A 22,491-nucleotide genomic window follows, 5' to 3' on the forward strand; every position below is an offset into this window, starting at 1 on the left:
TGTACATAGCTTTATTGAGCCTGAGAGTTCCTAAATATCTTTGTGAAAAATGGGCAAAACATAGCTTAAAATATAAATTGGACTTTTATATGTATGTTTAAAGATGTCTTGTCTATCAATAATATCTGGATAAGGGCAAAACTAATGAAACAAGGTAAGTCATAGAAACTGTAGAATTTAAATATTTTCTCAGTTCAAATATTCTTCTGAGATAAATTTTATCTTCATCTTACTGATTTCAGTTGCTATGACAGTGATGTTGTGCCAGGGAGTTTCTTCTCGGTCAAGTGGCTTCGAGAGGAATAAGGATCCATTTCCTGAATAGATGTTGAATATTCTGTCAAGGTCAGTGTGTCGATCTACAGAATATCTGTCAAGACACAGTAAAACTGAGCATCACAATCTCCCATTGCTGTCTCCAGTTTTGCTCACAGCCACCTCTAAAAGTTTTCCAATTTTAACTGTGATTGATCAAGAATGTTTTCTTTCCAAATAACCTAAGTTTTCCCTTAACTACCTGCATGCTACAAATACTTAGAAACAATTTTAGGACTAGTGAGGAGGATGAAGACAAAACTTTATGTGGGTGGTTTTTAGATTGATAACTGAAATTACATTTTAGCTCATAAAGTGAATTTTGAACTAATAACTAAAAGTGAACTTTTTCAGGTAAGATTTTTTGCAAATTAATTGTTTCTGAGAGAACTCTGTCACCAAAGGACATATATTGCAGACACAAGAAAGTATCAATTTACAAAAAATCTATTTTTGAGGTGTCACAAGGACCACAAACATGAGAGAAAAATCTTTCAATTACTTGTTCTTTAATATGAAACTTCTTAAAATCTTGTTTTGTGATGCTTGTTTTTGCTTTGTTCTTACCCAGTGAGAAAAAACTTGGTTTACAGCTGTTTTCTAATCAGCCTAGTAGCTGGCAGTCATTATCAGGTTAAACTGAGATTTTATACATATTTTTCTTTACAATATTTTATTTTCCTCCACCTCCCACACCTCCTACCTCAACACATACTGCTGTAGGACATAGAAAGCTTGTTCAGAAATGCAGAGATCAATTTTCATAATCACTTGCATGGTAAATAGACAAACTTAAGTGCCTTGTTTGTCACTGCAGATAATAATAGCAGATTGGTAACAATTACAGCAATTTCACAGCACTGAACTCTTAGTTCTAATTGTTATTACTTTCTTGCAATCATTTCCTACTCAATATACTGTGATCATTAAATAGTTAAGTTATGGAATATGGATGTTATGTACAGAAGTGTGACTGTCATCAGGCATCAGGGAGCACAGAAATACAAAATTTTGAATGTTTTAGATAGTATAAAAGAATAATTTTATGAACAGCTTGGGGAAACTACTAAAACATGCTGGCAATTAAGTGCTGACATCTCCTTTCTTTTTACCTGGTTCCTGTAGACTGCTCTTAAAAAGCATTCTCTGCACCTCTCATTGTGCTAATTGTATTTGCCTTCACAAGCTCGCACAGACATTTCTCTTGGACACTTTCCAACAGCCCCCATGTGCTTAATTACCCAAAGAGCCTCTTTCTACCTTGCACTCTCATCGTTCTCTGTTGACCCACATCTAAAGAATTTTATATTGTATAATGGCTTACTTTATTGCATTCTTTGCTATATCTGGGTCTTGGGCGACAACCTGCCCAATAATGCTTCCTTCCTTGGCATCTTCGTCTACCTCTATTAAATACCAGGGTCTGCTGAACACTGGAGGTTCATCAATGTCTTCAACAGAGATTTTGACAAAAGCCGTGTCTTTGAATGGCCCCAGCTGAAGAAAACGAGGATCAGGATGAGTGTTGCTTGCTTCTACTTTTAGGGTATATAACACCTTGTTTTCAAAATCCAGATGCTGAGGAGCAAATAATAATAATAATAAAGAAAATTACATCATCTTAAGAAAAATGTGAGTAAGTTTTATAGTCTAAATCAAAAGGTGAAACATTTTTAGGAGCAAAAGCTCAAAATTTTACTCCATCTTGGAGAAGATGGAATATATTAGATCTTATTCTAGACACTAAAATTAAGGATTATTATAGGATAGCAAGGCAGTTATGATCCCTCTGCCTATTAATTGTTCAGGTTCCTGAAAAAACAGGAGGCTTTGACTTATGTAAAAATATAGAAACATGGAAGTTTTACTCAGTCCACAACAAGGAGTTGTGCAAAGTCTTATTTGTCTCATCACATTGGCAGTAAAAAGAGGAATTATCCCAGTTCTTAAATTATCTCTGTCCTATTTATCTTTTATTTTCTTTCACCCATTACCATCTACAGTTTGACACCAGGAACAAACCAGACTTGTCCCTGGTCTCCATGTTCCTCAGTAAAAAGAAAATCTGTGAAGTTTGATTTTCAATCCATATGACATTTACATCATGCATATCCATATATGTATATGTAGGTAGACCTTCATAGAGACATATAAATAAACAAGTATATGTGTTTCCAAATATGTTTATAGATTGGTATTTTATTCACAGGTAGTTATCAATTAATGTTACTGATATATTTAATAACATTAAAATCAATAAAAGTGTTCAGAGTTTAAGAGACTGAATTCTGAAAAGCATCCAGTAATGTTGTCAGACATGGGATTCTGAATTAAACTTCTGTAAATGTCTTTGCTCTTTGGAGTTTCACTGACATCATTTGTAACAACTGAAGTATCACCAAAACTGGACTTAAGGCAAGACAGATTTTAGGTACCAGGGATAACTGGCTGTTGAGCAGATTAGAGAGGGAGAGTTTAATCTCAGATGTGCAAATTCATCAAGGTCCAGGTAAGCCTATCACTCTTGTAAGTCTTAGCACAGCAATCAGCTGATAAACCCCACTGTGAACTGAACCTCTCCAAGTTTTCACAGCCCTAATTTGAAAGTACTGTGTGTGAGAGTCTATATATTAAACAGACCGCAGCCCCTGAAATATTGCTTTATGTGAAGTGACATGCCAGTAAATTTCCCTTGAGACTTGAAAATAACAGATACCTGCTGAAGAAAAAGAACAAAACTAATACAACAGCTCCTTGGCAGCCTGACCCCTTGCGAGATCTACCCTCCCTTCCCCTGGAAAAAGAAAAATAACCGTAACACCTGAAGAGCTAAGTACATATAAAAGAGAGGGAGAAAAAGTAAACCTTTTTGACAGTTATAATCCCTTCCTGTGTGTCCTTGTCAGTGATGATATCAAACATGTCTGATCCATCCCCATTGGAGATGCTATACTCAATCTCTGCATTTTCTCCCACATCGGGGTCATTGGCTTTAATTCTGCCAAGAGGAGTCCCAGGTGGTGCAGATTCAGGAGAGCTGAACTGGTAGGAGCCTAGAAGAGCAAAATCAAACATTTATTATTTCGAGAAACATTTTTTTTTTAATAAAAATTATCTTCAATTTCAACTAGATTTTTTTAAAGCAACTTGAAGTTCCAAACACTGTAAGAAGAATGCCACTGGTCATCACACTAAACTTTAAAACAAGATTTGGAGTTGATTGACAAACTGTCAAAATATTCAAGTTATTCTTCAAAGCCATATAACACTTCTTTTTTTTTCTTCAGTTTTAAGCGACAAAGGTGCAAAACAGTGAGGTACCAGTTCTTACCCTGATTATTAGCACTATATATATATATTTTTATCTAGACATGTTCCTAGATATATTTAGAAATAGGAAAGGATTTTGTTTTGTTCTCTCAAGGTTGTTCTCAAATACGAGTTGTAGAAATCAGTGAGGATTTTGGAAAGAGACTAAAATAGAATAACCTTTTCTTTTAATTACTTTGAAATATATTCCAGTAAGTGTTCTGTTTGAAAATTATAAATTCATTTGTTATTGATAATACATGGTAAAGAGTCATGGTAAAGGGCATTTGGACACATGTTCATGTTAATTGCTAGGTTTTTTTTACAATCAGAGTCTTCTATAAAGAAATCTGATTACACAGACCCTTTACTCTTGCTTGTGTGTATGAAAAGTGAATTCAAATCTACTTTCTGACAATTTTTTTTAAAAATCTAATTTTAAAGACATGCTGTAGCAGGAAAAAACTATTAATTTCTTCACCAGGAAGAAGCAGATATAGAAGATGTTTCCTCACTAGGAAGACACAAAAACAATTAAAATTCAGAATGTTCTGTTATTTGCTACCAGGAAAATGTACAAAAATCCAAACCCATCTGATGAGCTCATATTTTGCACATAACATGCCAAAATCTAATGTTACTTTTGATCTGTTTTGTCATGTAAATTCATATTATTTTACTGAGTGAAGTAGTAGAATTGGAGAAATACCTTAAGAATGTGACAAAATTAGCACCTAAATAAAGGGTACAACCTTTATTCAAAGGATCCAAAAAGGACACATATAAATTGTATTGACTTGTAGTAAAGTACAGTCAACTCTCCTCGTTGCAACAGCCTTATTTCCTCTATTTACATGTGCTTTAAAGACACCTAAAGGATCCTGACTTGATCCATTTAATACAAGGAATGTATCAAAATTCTAAATGCAGAATGAGTTTCTGTCCCCAGTTGTAAAGACTAAGTACAAAAGAGAGTTCCTGAAAATACCTTTTATTTATATAGATGTGTAGCAAAATGGAAGCTAATGCTTGATGCTAAATCGTGATTGCTGTTTCAAATTCAAGGTTGTAAGTGAAAACTCAGCAGCAGCCCATTTTTCTGTGATCCACACAGACTAAAATGTATATTGTTCCCTCAAACCAGTCTGCAAATGGGATGAATGGTAGGATTCCTGGCAACTAAATCATGAGTTTCAAGCCTCGAACCCTTGAAAATTCAAGTGTTGGGCAGCTGAGCCAGATCTACCATAAGAACAGATTCAGTCATAGTACTTATTACTCCTTCCAGATAAATACTTCCCTTCAGTGCTTTTTTGTGTGAAAGCATTCCTATTTTTGTGGTGCTTTGTGAATGCTACACATTTCAGGATGTGAGATGGCTATTTGCTTTGCAGTACAATAGAATTCAAAATGTGTAAGGTTTTCATTATACTACCATCTTAATTCCATTAAGGCCTATTTCTTCTAATTTTCCACGACTACTTTTAGGAAACAAAACAAAACAGAAAATGCTTCTTCTTGATGCGGTCTGAACAAGCACTACTTCACAGTGACATTTCACTTTCTCCAGTCCCTCTAAGAAATCCATTTTTTGGTCCTAAATGTCTTGATATTAACTGGTGTTGCTCGCAACTACCGTTCACCTGCTACTTTGGGCAACAATTTTACTTATTGTTACTTCACATAAGAGAAAAAGGAAGACAAATGTTTTCATAAAAAGCAAACTTCCAGAACAGGTAGTTTTTTGAAGGTGTACTCCTCTTCATAACTACCCAAGAAGAAATAAAATCTGCCTGATATTTCTCTTTCTTTGATTTCCTAGAAAGTGTAAAATCCACCCTGCTGAGGAGAAAGAAAATGAGAGGGAAGGATTACCAGCACGATTGAAATTGCAGCATTGGAAGATCCCACAGCAAGCCTTCTGTAGGCCACACAGTGTGTTTCAGTGATGTTCAAAGTAGAATACTAGGGAGAACGTTTTTTGAGGCATCAAATTGTGTAAATTTCTCCAAAAAAGTACCCATCCCAAAGTTTATTGAAACAATCAGAAAAGCTTTCATAGACTTGAAGTTTCAGTTAATTTTGAAAGAGCATTCTTTTCCAGAAGAGCACAGGCTAAGGGGACTGGAAACCTTAAATTATTTTGCAGTTCTATAGGTTCTTCATTCTTTCTTTTATCTTATTCAATTTTATTCAACAGTGAGGCTTGCAATGCAATATGCCACCATAAATTATAGGTTAGGTTCCAGAACCTCTATTTGCCAAAATATTATAGGCTTGCATTATGCTATACATTTTTTAAAAGTATCCCCTCATGAAGTTGAACAGGAAGTTAAGTTAAAAATTGATGCTTGAATTTACCATGGGAAGGTGATTCTCATCAAGTGAACTCTGAATGTGAATTGAAATCATATTTCTTTATGAGGGTTGTATATTTCTTTATGAGAGTACTTCTCCTCCCCTCTCTTCTTTTAAAGCAATGTGTTATCATGGATAGAGATTAAAACAGTAATTTATAATTCCAAAGATCCATTCTTCCATGCTGTCAGAGTTTTCCAATATTTTTTTTTTAAACTGCACTAGGTTGAACAGTTTGTACTATTCTGGGTATACTTATTGCCATGGTACTGAAGTGCTTTTCAAGTCCAGGAGAGCATTTTATAAATCAGCTCTCTTTGTTCAGTCCTTAGTGGATCCGTAAAGAGAGCCAGGTCTCTCATCATTGTGAACAAGCAATTCAAATTTTATTATGTGGACACTTTTCTGGCAGGCACTGAACCAAGGCTATAAATTTCTCCTATCTGCAGCCTATCAAACAGTTATCAGACACCGACTGTAACAACATGAGATTAAATTTAAACACTGTCCTAGGATAAAAAGATTTTTGTAGGGTATTACTCTGAAGTTTTCTGTGTTGTGCTGCTTTCTGCTATTTGCTATTTTTTTCTTGTACAAAGATACTTTTAAAAAACCTTATTTTATTGTGTCAGACTGGCCTAGATTATCAAAAACATTCAAGAACTGAACGCAGCTTACTAGTACCTAAACCAAATGCTTAGACTGCCAGCAGAACAAATTACCTGATCAACTCTGCCTGTGGAAGTCAGAACATTAGAAAACCTGCGATGTATTTGCTTGCTTCAACACAGGGAACTAAAAGAACAGATCCTTATATTTTGTAGCTAAATTCCTCTAAAGTCCCTGCAGTTGGCCTAAATTATTGTTACAGTTTATATTTCTGTAAGCAGAGTAAGAATGAGAAATTTATCACTCCAACAAAGAATTTGATGTTAAAAAAATGTAGGCAGAGATTCCCATTTGCCTTGGAATGCTGCAAAATAAACAGACACAGCAGTGGGTAAGTACTACAAAAACAGTGATTAAAAAAAACCCCAAAAACTCCAGCTGAACAAAGCAAACCAGCTGATTTTGAGGGGTTCTTGGGAAAACCAAACTATTAGACGCTCCTTACTCTGGGGGAAGCGAGGTGGATTGTCGTTGACATCAGTCAGGGTGATGTTCACCGTGGTGGTCCCTGATAGTCCTCCCATCTGGCCTCCCATGTCCTTTGCCTGGATAACCACTTGGTACTGCTCCCTGTTTTCTCTGCTCATGTCTGGCAAAGCAGTCTTGATTATGCCTTGAAGGAGTGAAAAAAAGGAGAGACAGAGAGGTGAAAGAGCAACCCCATCCACTATAATCTCAGAGCTCTTAGAGGGATTCATGTCAGATACAAGGTGCAGATGATAATCCATAGCAATCACAACAAGGTATACTGCAATAAACCTTTCAATCTATGGATGCTTTAATGTGATTTTAAGGAAAAAGACAAAAAAATGTAACAGACAATATTCATTGATTTTGTTTTGCTAAATCAATTTGATTATTCTTTTAATGACAAAAAATATCAATATGTTCATTGAAATAATGAAATTTTGCAGTTTCTATCCTCAGTTATTATTTACCATATTGTGTAATCTTCAACCCTGGTGACATTTTGATATTATAGCACAAGGCTGAAGTCTAACATGCCCATGATTCATTATTCTAGGCTGTAATAAATCATTGATTTTTATGCTCGGTGATGTCCACTGTAAGTCAGGAGCTACAGCTAATAAAATAATTGGAGAAGAGTCTAAAATTAGTTTTGAAAATCTTTTTGGGGTGTCCAGTTTGAAGGATTTCATAAGTGTAATTTGGATGTCTCAGACCCTTTTTCGGTACACAGAAAAAAAAACCGTCTTGGGTGAGAAAACCAAAAGTGGTGCTGTACACCACTTTGATAAAGTTTCTTTTTGAAAACCAACCAAAGCTTTTTATTTTTATTTAGAAGAGCAGTGGCTTTTCAAAGCTGGAGTGAGCAGAGCTTTCTTTTGTGAAGTGGGAAAATGTAAACATAGTGTCCTTTTCTGCTTGGAGGATTCAGAGCCCTTCCCTTTCTTTCTCAGAAGAAGGCTTTCATTATAGGCTCAGTTAGATATTACACACACAAAAAAAAGGCAACCCTGGAAAATTTACACTTCTAGCAAGTGAGTGAAATAAAGAAAAAACCTTTGCAGCTTAGTGCTTATGACATTTATGCCTGAGCCAGGATTACCAGGTTCTGATTATCATACCTAGACTTACTAATACAAGTAACATAAAACAGCAAATTGGATTAAAATAAGAAAATTAATCCCTGAACCAAAGATGAGAGGCTGGGTGTTTCCCTTACTGCCTGCCTGCCCAAACACCTTCTGCCATCAGTTATTGCCCATGTGGTACTGGTCCTGTTTCCCTGCTCATGCCTGGTAATGATGTTTGAGTAGGGGATTGGAGAAAAGAGAAAAAAAAAATAGAGAGGTTGAAAAAGGGGGGAAATTCAAACACTTTTATCCAATGCAAAATCTTTATGCTCCCTTTTAAAATTTTAGCCTTGTCATTAATTATCATTTGCATATTATGTCTTTGCTGTATTTAGAAATAAACCCTAATTGTTGCATCAGAAAGTTAGCCATCATCTGAGCACTCTCAGTGGATCAGGAACTTCAGGGATTCTGGACAGGGTTGCACTTAAATTGTCAATTAGAAAACTAGAATAATTTTGATAACATGCAAGAAAAACTAATGCAATGACTATTGAGTCTTGAGTGCCTTAGGATAAGATATTTGGAATAAGAGCATTCTGGTGAAATCTTTCCTTTCTGAACCCTAATTTTGGGTTATAGATGCCCAAAATTCAGACTTTTTTTTTTTTTTTTTTGGTTGTGTTTGTCTCATTCAAATTCTTGCATGTGTGAAAAAGGCTTCAATTCATTCTTTTCAACTTAAAAGCATTAATGACACTTGCTTCAGTTCCTATAACTCTTGGAATCATAATACAGCTTCAAAAAAACTTAAGGTTAAAAATTAACTTATGAAAAATCAGTGGTCAGGGATCTATTCTAAACTTTTAGAAATAGGTAATTGCCTGTGAGATTTTTTTTTACCTTATCGTATGAAAATATCCAGCTCCTGTTTCTGTTTTTTAAAGGTAAGCAGATGAAATTCCCAGAAACTGGTGTAAAATAAGCCTGTGATTAATTTTGATGAGTCTTTGGACCCTTTACAGTATATTACACCTTTTTTTTTTAACTTTTGGCCTTTACAGTTGGCAATCATCTTGTGAAAATCTTAGTTATACCAAGAAAAGCAATTTTTCTGCATTATTATTATTTTAAAAGAAAAAAAATATACTTTTATTTTGATTCCAGTGAGACAGAATGGTTTGCTAACCTGTTTCTGGATCCACTGAGAAATACGGCTGTCCCTGGAGGATGCTGTACACCACTTTGGCACTGTTCCCATAGTTGGCATCATCAGCGTCTGTGGCTGTCACCTGAATAACAGATGTACCTAAATAGGTACCAAGAAAAGGATCAGCACATTTTAGGAAAGCATTTACTTCTTGTAAACCATATACAGTTGTCGAAATATTGAATTCAGTTAGAAATCAAACAGCATCCACTGGAGCAATCCAGAGCTATCCTACTCAAGAGAATAAATGAAATCCCATCTTCCTTGTGACTGCACCTAAAATCATTATCACTTAAGATTCATGATTCAGTTTAACAAGATAAACATACAGGGACTGACAAGGGCATCTTTGAAACCCAACACAGCATTAGTTTTTTTGGTGATCAAACAGATATGAAGATTGTTCTCTGGCAATAACACAACCTCAGTTGAAGCTGTTCATTTAAAGGTTTGGTTTAATTAATAAACCAACCTAAAGCAAATTTCCCCATACTCATTTTCTGCTCAGATGACAAATGTCAAGTGTCTGAATTTTGGCTCAATAGAACACTTTGTCTCATCCTAAACTGATTTTTGAGGTTCTATTAAAAAAAAAAAAAAAAGATTGATTTTGCAGTAAGAAATTATATTTGTGGGATTTTGTTTGCTTTCTTTCTCTCTTGGTCAAAGTTATTTGGCAAATATAGGACATTGAATGCTGCTGATGTTTTTTTGGCATTCACTTATTTTATGTGACAATAGTTTACCCTTGTCCTGTGATCATAAAAAAGAAAATATAGGTTATATGGGATTATGAGTACTCTGAGCCAATACATTTGGTGCAGTTTATAGGTTGGAAGCAAATGAAAGCTTCTGTAAAGCCTTTCTTATAAGATATAAAAGCACAAAGGTATCCTTCACAAGCTTTGGTTTTTTTCCTTAGCACTTATATGTCAGAATGCATTTTGCTCACATAATCTAGAGCTGACAAATGTCTAGATAGATGCAGGCAGTCCAATAGCTAGAGGTGTAAAGGTGCTTGACTCCTTGCCAGGGGAAGAAGGCTGACTGAGAAGAAGCTCTTTACCTTGTTTTTGGCCATTTTTTTGGGGGGGGAGGGGTTGTTTGGTTTTTTTGGTTGTTGTTTTAAGTTTTGTTTCTTTTTTTTCTTGTTGTTATCTCACTTTCTTTGCAAGGAAAAGTTCTAGTAAGCACTGTTGACTTAATTGATATCATTCCCTATTCCTATTTTTCTATACCTTCAGTCTGTCTAGATTGAAGTTCCCTCAGATAACTTGCAGGCAAATGTCTGTCTTGAATATAAATTTAGAAGACCCTCATTTTCCGGTGATTAATGACACTGTAGTGAATCATTTGTACTGTTTCTTTTGAGCATATTCCAGGGATTGGGAAAAGTAAAAATCCAGAGTTATCAAAACCAATTTGTGACAGTATGTTATTATCAGGTCCTGTTAGATGCAACTATTTTTTCATAGTACATAATACAGCTTTACAAATAACACTTTTACCTAGACAACAATTACCAATATTTCAGGTTATCTGAAGAGCATGTAAAGAGAGGATGAATACTTCTCTCTCTGCAACAAACCACCACAAAAAAAGTTGTAAAAATGCTTTGTCACAAATCATCAGACTCTGAAGATGATTTTTTGCCATCAGGTATCTGGATTACTTTTTTGGTTAAACAGCTAGAGGTCATCTCTGTGCCAAGTTGAGCTGTAAAGGTTATCCCAAAGAAGTGAATATTTAAGGACTTTTTAATCACTAGCAGTGCCCAGCAGAACTGCTCATCTGGACAAAAAAGTCAAGACAGTTCTTTGATAATCGTAAAGTTCCATTAGTCCCATCTGTTTTCAGAAAAGCAAGTTAAATTCTCTGCCTCCTCAAGGCAAACAGGGAAAGAGTCAATATCTCTTGCAAGCCTATAAAAAACCCTTAATCAATTGAATTATCTGCTTATACTGTGTGATATTGTAGAATCTAGAAGTTAAAAATCAAGATTAATTTAGCTGTCCATCACCAAAAATCCAACCAAAATACCTTAATCAGAAAAGGTTTTTTTTGTGGCCTCCTGATCTAGGCACTGTCATGGGACTGACACAGAAGTTTGAGAATGGTCTTAGCAACAAAATGCACATTGATGCTCTTTTTTTTTATTTTCCCAGTGTACTGTTTTGGTAAAGAGAAAAAAGTGTTGAATTTGTTTTGAATTAGTTTTTGGTTTTTTCTTTTTTAGAGCAGTTATTACAGGACTTAGGGCAGTCTTTGGGAGGCTTCTGTGTTTATCTCATTGGAATGTCTGTCATTGTTTCCTGAGGCTCAAGTGCCATATAATTATGGTTGCTGAGGAGTGTACAGAAGATGTAACAATACAGAAACTTTCTGTGTGGTGAAAAGATAGTATTACAAATCTCCTTATTTCTATTAAAATAATTGTACACCTGTGAAAAATTATTAACAAGAGTATAGCCTCAAAAAAATCAATATCAGCAGGAAGTTAACTCTCTTTGCCAAATCTCTTTGTCTGCTGTGTCAAAAAGAAGGATGCTCACAAATGATAGACAGTACTTGTGCAACTTTCTTTCATGAGATAAGAAATTCTCTTCGCTTATTGGGTCAGAAATGACAGTGAAATAAAGGCAATGAAATAAAGGAACTAAATATTAATTAGGAATAATTGGTAAAGAGGCAAAAAATTTTAATCAAAGAAAAGTAGGCCTTATCTTTGCCCCACTTGAATGGTAGCCACAGCATGATCTGTTCATTTATTTATTTATTTATACTCTAGATTACCTCACAAGTAGCTTCTTGCCTCATTTGTCAGAGGAAATCAGCTTGATTTAAAGTACAAATAGGCCGTCTGGATGAATACAGCAGGAGTGAAGGAAACAAGTACAGTGGGGGAAGTTATTTCTGTGTTTACCTTTGTTTCTCACCATCCAACTCTATTTTTAATGTGCAAAAAATTCATTTTTCAAGTGAAGTCTGATTTCAGCCTTGTGACAATTGATAAGAAATCACTCAATCTTTGCTTCAACTCATGAGTTTTCCATTTTCTCTTCTCTCCCAGTTTTGCTGAGGAGGGGAGTTAGAGAGCAGTTGGGTGGGCTTCTGGCAGACCGCCACGATCAAACATGCCACAGAGCAAATTGGTGTGAAGGATGATGCAGAAAATGTGAGAATAACTGCAATAACAGTCTAAGTAGTGATAACATCAATCTTCTGCAAAGCCAAGTCCACTTCAACCCAATCCAACCCAGCAAGTTTAATCCATTTTAGGATGGTAACTAAATCTCAGAGTTCTCAAGAGCAATCTCAAGAGCAATCGTAGAGTTCTCAAGAGCAATTATGAGCAATGCCCATAATTCCTTTTCCTTTTCCTTTTCCTTTTCCTTTTCCTTTTCCTTTTCCTTTTCCTTTTTTATCTTTTTCCTTTTCTTCTCTCATTCTTTTTCTTCTCTTTCTCTTTGTCATGAGAATGGAAACTTACGCACTTCGATAACATATATGTTGCATGATGTATGGTGTCCTAATATAGGGGCAGCAAAATGCACACGGTAAACTTTGAAGGTAACCTGAGAGAAGAAAAATCTTAATCTGTGTAAGGAGTGCTTCTGCATGTGTTTGTGTATGCATAAAAATTCACGTAAGTGCATGTAAAAATGTAGAACCCATAAAGGAAAACTACTAGAGTTAGAAAGAGCATCCCTTCATATCTAGGAAGTGTCAGAATTGAGAGTCACTAACACAGATTACTAGAAATCATGAAGAGTGAGTCATGAATTTGAAAAAAAAAATCCACAACATTTGAAATGAGAATGCTTTTATGAATTATATTTAAAATGCTCTCCATTTGTTTGTGCTTTTAAGTGTTTGAAAGAGTCCCTCTGGTATAATTAGGTCTCCCAGCATGACACCAGAGTCCACTGCAAAACTGAAGTAAATAGCTTGAGGAGGATTGTTGCAGTGGAAAAGAGGTCTTCCACAAGATGAGACAGGCACATATTTTGCTATCTTTTCATGTGAAATCATGCTGTTCAGCATGCAACTCTTGTTCCTACTTGGCTCTTTTTGCTGACATGAATTACTGCCATTTCTGCCAGTCAGAAGGATATATCTACATCTACTGGAAAATTTTAGTTTTACTGATAACTTGTTCTGTAACCTTCATTTTAAACAGTATTCTCCATCTTGGGAGAAGAAAATGAGCAGATTATGCTGTTAGTAATGTGTGCTTCAAGATTCTACCATGAATGTTGGATAAAAAAAATGACAGTGATTTAAATATCATCCAGAATCAGGTCTCTGTCTTTTTTTTTTTTTTTTTTTTTTTTCCAAAAGGGAAATCTGTAAGTTCAAAATTCCTTTTAATTCTGACATTTTTTATAAAATAAAACTTGTATTACAGAACAATTCAAACTTCTGATTCAAAGAAAAAATAAGAAGACTTAGACTTTCTTTGGCCAGCACAAAGTATTCAAAATGTTGTTTGGGAATAAAGCAGTCTGAAAATGCTGAAACAGGATGTTTTTGCATTATGAGACAGCTTCATTTCTACTCTTTTTTAAGTCTACTGCTGTCAAAACTGGCAATTATTGAAAAGTTCTGACTTTTACAGAGGAGTTTTGCCTATGTATGTGCAGAAAGTCTGTTTCATTTTCAGAAATAGAAGACCAGCTGGGGTTAGTGGAGAGGCAGGAAGGGCTTTATCTCCCTAAAAGAGAAGCTCTTGTGCTTGCTTCCTGCTTTCAAACACAATGGCAATCTGCAGTTTGTCAAGTTTATTTACAGAGGGAAGATTTTAAAAGAGGATTACTTTTACCAGCAAAAAAGATTTGGGTAAGCTCTGGAAAACCTCTAGAAGCAAAATTGGAAATTTTGTATACCTAGAAGCCTTAAAGAAGATGAATGGACATGTAATTTGCTCAGAAAACATCTCTCCAAGGATTATGCAGATGTAGCCTGGAGATGCTCCTGCTGAAAACATGAATGAAACTTTAAGTGAGCTACAGAAATTTTGAGGGGTTTTAAATCACTTTTGTCTTTGAGAGCAGGTTGGTCTCCCTGGATATCAAGACAATGAACTGGACAAACAATGGCATAGGAGTTATGGGGCACTAACCCAAGTCTAAAAAGTTTAGGGAGTCATTGCACTTGCCACCAAGTCTCTCATTACCACATCAGCTGGGTGACATCCCTTCTGACTACTTCTTACACGAAAGACAGGACTAAATAAGGTTGAGATACAACTCTTATACTTTGATTAGAAGACAAATCTACCTAGAAAGCTGAAAGAATAGCAAACCACAAAGTAAACTTTGCTCCTTTTTACATGACTACAATTTAGTTGGGCTTTCACTAGACTGGTCTTCCTTTTCTGCAGAAAAGGCCAGAAGGTTGGTAGCATGAAAGAAGTTTTAGTACAAATGAAAGGAACAAATAAAAGCAGAAAAGGAGTAAACTTCAAGAGGTAAATAGATACGTAATCCAAGGCAGAACAGGAGTAAATGGGCATGACCAAGTAAAAAAAAAAAAAAAAACAACTTAGAACAAGTAAGTAACCTGACGAGCTAGACCCAAAGAGCAATAACATTAAAATGGAAAAGTAGAAAGGACTTTAAAATGTTGTTCAGCCATATATACTGAGAAGAAATATTGTAAGAAGACAAAAGAGAGGAGGTAAAAGATGGCATAAAAGAGGACACTCAGTAAATAATTAATAATTTTAGCAAGTTTAACAATTTTTAACAATCTATTGCATAGTTATGAGGTGAAGCTTAATTTAACTTGAAAGTATGCTGTCTTCTTTTCATGTATCTTGTGTCACAAAGTTTTTGATTGAGAAATCAGTTGATATACTAGCTACTGTACATAGTTACTCTGCCCTTGTTTTTGATATACAGTGACCTCCAACCCAGGAATCACAAATTTTGAACCACTGTGGTGTAGGTAAAGAGTCACTGCAATTCCTGCTAATGTGACTAAAAGTAATTTGGGAGAGATTAAAAAAACCAAGCTGTGCTGCCTTTGCATCAGAACTACTTTTTCCTCTCCATTTCAGTCCATAGCAGTAAAAGCATATAGACCAAACCACTCATTTCAGAAATACAAGATGCTGGTTTTGCACACCTTTACTTCCAAAACAGTACTTTATATTTTGTAAACAAAATGAGGAAACAATGCTCATAATTTCTTGTGTGTGTTGCATTGGGATGGTTTGGGGTTTTGTTTACTGCATCCTTTCCTATGACAGAAAGAAACCCCATTTTAGATTGTGTTATGAGAGCATGCATTAGAGCAGGAACCAAGCACTAGGGATTGTCTCACCACACAGAGAGATGTAATGTGACTAAACTGCTCTGTCTATAATCTGCCTGCATTTACTGGTGAATAAAATACATATACCATTGTAAGATAATGTCAGAAACTGAACTAGGAAAGAATGGCCAAAGCCGAACAAAGTCTCCAGCACTGACCCTCCTGCTGTTTGATACCTTGATACAGTAACTTTAGTTTTCCTTTGGCAGTAATTGTAACTGTGAAGTGCATCAGATGCCCTGCATGAGAATTTGAAAAGCACTATGGATGCAATAACAAGTGGGAAACAGTAAAAAGAATGAGGAATAATCTGAAGGACTGGCGAGTGAACAATTCTGTACAAGTTTATTCTTTTGTGAAGCTCTTTTTTTCCCCTTCTCACCATAAAGTCACTTCTGAAACAGTAAAACTGATGCAATAAAATGGCAGAAATGAAACAGAGAAAAGAGTAGTCAGACTCTTTCAAGTGTCAATGCAGATTAGCATTTACATTTCATTTTCTGATGACTAAATAGGTATAGCAAAAAAATTATCTGCCATCCTTAATAAATGACCTGCAACTTAGAAATCTTGATTTTGTTCAATACTCTGTACGTATTTACAATTAGAAAACGCCTTTTTTAAGGCAGAACAAGTGTCTACAGTCTATGTTTATAAATACACCAAATTCCAATTAAAACACTTAATCACAGAATTATCCTCAAAATTCCAATTCAAAATAATGGTGAAATTCCCTGGTAATATGTTTCTGGGTCTGAAGCTGTTGTATGTACAGATACAGAGGGATACAGAGGGGTTGATCCAGCTAGAAGTAGTTGCTAATGAAACTGACATGTTGAAGGAGCCACAAGTAATGCTGTAATATGGCCATAGATCACCCTGATTACTCCTAATCTGCCCACAGGGAATGTGGAAATAAGCCACCTGTACGACCTGGCAGCTGCCCTCCATGGCAGGTCAATCACAACAGCTCCACAGCTTGTTTCCTTTTGGAAGATGAGAGAGGCAATTTTCACCCCATGCCCCATCTTAATTTCTGGAATACTCCAAAAGAGAGAAACAACATTCTGCTCCTTTTATGATTAAACATAGGAAGAGTTCACCCTGTTGATCCTATTAAGAGAAGAAGTAGTTCATAAAGGCTGCAGCACACTTACCTCTTGGTTAAAAATCCCTACTCCTAGCCAATAGTTTCAAAGAAGGGTTTAGTTTTATTTGTAAGGTTTTAAGTAAGATCTTTAGAAATTGTTTGGAAGACCACAACTGCTTTTGAGAAAAGGGCAAAGCAGAGAACATCTTAAAGCTGTACTACATGAATGAAGGAAGCTAAGAGAAGTGAAGAAATAATATTTCGATGATTAAGTCATTACTCTAAAAACTAAAAAAAGAAAGAAAAAAGCAAGCTTAAAAGAAACAATTTTCAAAGTTTCAGTTCTAAGGTACATGCCTGTACTGTTTTGTATTTTGCAATGCAACACTAAAAGTCATGAATTTTTTTTGAGAAGGAACAAGGTAACTTTCTGCACTTATTTTTCATTTGCTCCTTTTTTAAGCTCAGCTTATGTATCTCTATGAGTTTTTGACTTTCTATCTATGAATGAGAACTAGAATCTTACTCTCATTTGCATTTTGGAAATTACTCTCTAATACTCTCTAATGGGAACCTTTACAGAGTTTGTATTTTTGCCAGATCTGCAAACAGGTGCAGTTAAAAGCCACATGTGAATCTCTATTATGACCGTGAGCAAGAACATAATTTTTATGATGACAGGCTGGCCTCATCTTTATGTTACTTGGTATCATTTTTGTCATCTATTGGAACACCTTTATGGGTAGTGATAAAGTTTGTCTCTTTAAACAGTAATACAGCTTTGGAAAGCAGCATTTTCCATAAAAATGCAGTCAATGAAGTATTATGGCAGCCCTAAATTTACATTAGTTTATAATATGTGATTCATTAAAATCTCTTGCTTCTGTAATGTTAAGATACTCTGGATATTGTCTGTTCAAATAACAATAAATACCTGTATATTTGAGGAGACATTGAGTCTAAAACAAAGCAAAATAATAAATTCCAGGATTATATAAATTATTTTCTTTTTAAAGGTACATTTATTAGAGTACTATTTTCACACAAAGCAGAGCACTTCTAGAGTGTGCATGTGTGTATATACAAGTAAATACAGATGTAACTATATATAAATATATCTGTGTGGGTGTATTGGCGTAGGTATATGTCTAGAATATTAAGTAGAGAGAGATATTAGATGTCTAGAATATTAACCAAGAGATTTTGCCCTTATTGTCACTAGGCACTTCATTTACCTTCAAAAGTGTTCAAATGCCTTAAGTATAATGTGTCAAATGATTCAAAGACAAAAGTGCTCTGCTAAAGACAGTTGAATTTTCACTATGTCTGCAAATCAATTGGAAATTCATTGGTGATTTAGTGCAAGACTCCTCCCACAGTAATCATTGGGACAATCTCATTTGCACATATCTTACAGATGGACATGAAGGAAAAATTAAAGGCGCTGACTACAAGTTACTTGCTCCTAAAAATGCCTGAGACAACTTGAAAATGCTTAGACACTGTGGTGATTAAGACTCACTGAAAATTAATTTGACATCTTCATTTAAACAGTTTGTTTATTTTCCTCAGGTAGATACACCTTCCTGATAGCCAAGGTGTCTTTTAAAATTGTAGTCATGAAGTCAGTAAGTATCAGTCTTCTGGACCATGAAAGAAAATATTTTTTAACCTTCCTCTCCCCTAAACCACATCTATGAGCTAAAAAGGTGGCTACCCTTTAGGTGTGTGGTAATTTCTTTTCACGAATGTGACATATTTTGACTTTATGGGGAAATAAAGCTTTCAAATTTTTTTTACTGTGTACATAGACTAATTTATCACAGGTTACTTATCATTGGTCTTGGACAAGAATGAAATAATTGCTATTGAGCTGCCTTTCTGGCAGGAAGCGTTGATGAGAATTTGGAGTTCATTGGCAGTTAAATGTGAGATATTCAAACATGTACATACTTTGGGAATATTAAGTTAGATTGCATTGTTCTGGATTGGTGCAGACGGTTGTTTACTTTTAATCTCCAATTAGCTGTGAGCAATGTATTTTGAATATGAAGATATGGAAAACTTTTATAAGGAATAAAAATTATACTTGTACAGATCTTAATCATTCCTGATGTTAATATTACAGGGTTACACATCTATGAGGTTGTAGGAAAAAATTACTCTGGAAAGTGTTCTGAAGCATCTGGTAAGGTAGTACAAAATTGAATAAATGTGAGAATCAGGATTTCTGGCACTGTGGAAACTTGCAGATGTACATTTTGCAATATATTGAGAAAAATACATGAGAAATGCTGCAACCTATTTATTCTCATGCTTACTAAAATATGAGTAACAGTGGGAATAATATCAAGCACTTTTCAAATAAGCAGAAGTCAGACAATAGAGTCCAGGATAACACTTTTCTTACCTTCATTTTTTTGACACTCTGAATTCTGTGTATGGTGCAGAAAATTTCCAGAATGACTATAGGGTTGGTAAGAAGGAAAAATGCTGTTTTATAACAGAATTCAAGCTGAAGTATTAATTGAATGAAGAAAAGCACACATGTAACTATAATTCATCCTATAATTCCTTCCTATAATTCATCTTCTGTGTTGCTATAAACTTCAAATAAATTATCATAACTATTTTAATGATTTAATTGAAAAAAATCATATTTATGTAATATATTAAAACATATGTATCTAGTGTATATATATATATATATTTGTATATATAGGCACATTTTAAGTGAGACATTTCTTTATTTAATAATTTTGTATCCATTATGGACAGATATTCTATCATATCTATTAAGGTGAATAGTGGACTTCTTGGGGTTAGGTAATGTTCTTTCCCTTTGTTTTCTACTCTTAGGCTGCTGGAATTGTGCAGCTAAATAATTTTTAATTGAAATAGTACAAATTGTCCAGATTTACATGAGGTAAAGCTTTAACTTCCCAGTAAACCTACTAAAATTGAGAATTAAGGTGGAGTAAGATAGCTCACAAAAAAAGGTATACAGGATAAATGAAGGCTTTGGCATCTAGGCTTTTGTTTTGTGAGACATTTATCTGTTTGATAGGACTGCAATCTCTTTGGAAGACTGAAAATTATGCAAAACATCTTTATGTGTGTTCTCTCTGTGTGAAAATTAAGTAATTTATATTAATTTGAAAAAAAAAAGTGTTATATTTCGAACCCAAATATGATCCATTGTATTTTATTTATATATTTTAGAGATTCCTAGAAGTTACACAGAAATCTGGTAAGGAAAAAAAAAACAAAACAGAACAATGGAAATGACTAAATGTTTTAGTTTCAAAATAGATGCTTGCAGGTGTTAGTGTGATTAAAAACAAATCCTCAACTTTACACTCAGCTGCATAATGTTAGCAACTGAGGTGCATCAGGCATTCAGAAAGCTGTCGTTTTTTAATAAAAACCTGAAAATATTCTGCATTCAATAGATTAGATTAAGTAAGCATCCCAGATGGGGTTTAATTTAACAAACAATAATATTTAAAAAAAATATACTTCTCAATATAATTTGAAAAATCTCTTTTATGGCTACATATGAAAGAAAATCAAACACATTTGCCTTTTATGTAGTTAATTGCAATTCCTTACTTAGATCTGTGTAACCAGCCTTCCCATACAACTACAAAAACACTTGAGAAATCCCATTCCCAAAAACCATTTAAATGAAGAAAAGAGTTTTTTTCAGATACCTAAAGCAGTTTTCTCAGACACCTAAAAGTGCACATAAAAGAACATAATTACATGGTTTCAGAAAAGAACTGTGCATTAGCTTGATATAAACAGTGACACTAATGTTAGCACTTTTAACGCATAATCTGTCCAATACTAAGCTGTTTAATTTAATGTTTGGCATATTTTAGTTGTAATGAAGGCTATAACACACATATGCCTCTGTTTGACATGTTCCTTCTGAAAAAGACACAGGGGTTCCTAATATTGGTACTGTTAATTAGTGCCAGCTATTCCAGTCCTTATTACCAGCAGTTCACTTGCTGCAGGCTTCAATATGGTCCCATAAACGTGAGAAGGGTCTCACTGCAAGCCTTATTCTGCAGCATGTCTTGAAACAAGGAAAACTATTTGGTGGTTGGCAGCTTCAAAGACTCATAGGGGAATAAATTAGGTACCTGTAAACTGGCGTTGTGCATAGGAATTCCATTTACTGTGGCTCTCAAAACACGTTGCGCATGGTTGTGCATAGTAACATGTTTATATCACAGGATGTATAGAAGGGTGTATCAAGAGGTTTAAATTTTAATTGCCTCATGGCTGAGGCAACATGCTGGTTCAGAATGTAAGTGATAATTTTGGTTTTCAGATGTGAAGCCATGAAAGATGAAAGGATTTAACATGCAGTCAGAGGGACAGCATCTCTGTTCAGGCAGATCATATCCCATTGTATTTTCCTGCACTGTAAGCAAAAGTGCTGATATGAAGAATCCGGGAGCATTATGCTCACAGATTTTGGTGTTGTAGCTCAAATTCTAATGAAATAAAAGGAAAATGAATGCATCAAAAAGTACTTAATGTAGGTATGAGAGGAGAACTTTTAATGCTTGTTTCAAGCTCTGATTTAGAGATGCACAGGCCTCTGTTTTGGGGTAGGAAGGTGTTTACTGTTTTTTGTCTTTTTTTTCATTTTGTTTTGCTTTCAATGTACACAGATAATGGGAAATAATACATTTGTTGCAATAATGTAGCCAGGCAAATAGTTTTGCAATGAGTCATTTCAAAGAGATAGAAAGGGGAGGCACATTTAACACAACCTGGGCCTGAACATTCCATTTGGCAAGATGACTGTCATTCCAAGGCTATTCCAATGGACACTTCAATGTCCATTGCTGCAGTAGCTGAGCTTATTGTGGCAAATCTATGGAGTGGAGCTGTTCTGTTCTTCTATGAAGTAGAAGAAAATTGAGTTTCAATGAGTTTGTAGTCAGCTTAAAACTGCATCTCCAAAATTTAGACCAATTAGCTGATGAATCCTAAAGTCCCATATAGTGCTATAAAAGTCACCCATCCTGCTTACTAATTGCTGCATTTGAACTTCTGGCACCTTCTTTCTTCCTATGAAAAATATTTTAGACCTGTGAAAGGTCAGCAGGTGGAGGTCTAAGGGAGCTCAGAGGTCACAGACTGACAGTGCGTTGACAGCGGCACAGTTCTCACAGGACAGAAATAGAAAAATTGTTTATACCTTCCTGTGTTAGCAGCAAACACTAGTTACTTTCCCTTGCTGAGAGCACTTTTAAGAAACCCCAATTTCTTGTAGCACCAAGAGGCAGCTGTTACTCATAGCAGGTGACTCAATGGTTCTGGTTTTCCCAATGTGCTGCCTCAGATTTGTGATGTCTTAATAAGAAATCAAACTTGTCCCCATCTCAAAAGAAAAGAAAAAAAAAAGAAAGAAAGTGGGGAATCCTGTTTAGGTTAGAAGGATTTAGTCGCTGAAGAAAAAAGGACATGTCAAGCAATTATTTAGCTGAAGTTAGACATTGCTGGATGAAAGAGTCTCACCTGCTTTTACCTGCTATATTTTGCGTATTCCTGATACTTCCCTAACACTAGCTCTAGCATCTAACCTCATGTTATTTGAAGCCGGGAACAGAAGTAATAGAAAGGGAATATTGATCTTGAAAAATTCATCTTTATGATGATTT

At 35.0% G+C, this 22,491-nt stretch overlaps 1 protein-coding gene across 1 annotated transcript in view; it reads right to left on the reverse strand.

Annotated features, from left to right (window-relative positions):
* The window catches only part of CDH9 (cadherin 9), a 97,265-nt gene that overhangs the window by 15,316 nt on the left and 59,458 nt on the right, over positions 1–22,491 (reverse strand). Inside the window, exons 4-8 of the mRNA XM_054285241.1 lie at positions 9,379–9,498; positions 7,097–7,264; positions 3,181–3,368; positions 1,640–1,893; positions 234–370 (exon numbers count right to left, since the gene is read on the reverse strand). Coding sequence (XP_054141216.1) covers positions 234–370; positions 1,640–1,893; positions 3,181–3,368; positions 7,097–7,264; positions 9,379–9,498 — 867 coding nt within the window. The remainder of the gene's footprint in view (positions 1–233; positions 371–1,639; positions 1,894–3,180; positions 3,369–7,096; positions 7,265–9,378; positions 9,499–22,491) is intronic.

The sequence above is a fragment of the Melozone crissalis genome, unplaced genomic scaffold (genome assembly GCF_028551555.1).
Source record: "Melozone crissalis strain CALT ecotype California unplaced genomic scaffold, PUWL_Pcris_2 ptg000042l_1, whole genome shotgun sequence".
NCBI classification, from domain to species: domain Eukaryota; kingdom Metazoa; phylum Chordata; class Aves; order Passeriformes; family Passerellidae; genus Melozone; species Melozone crissalis.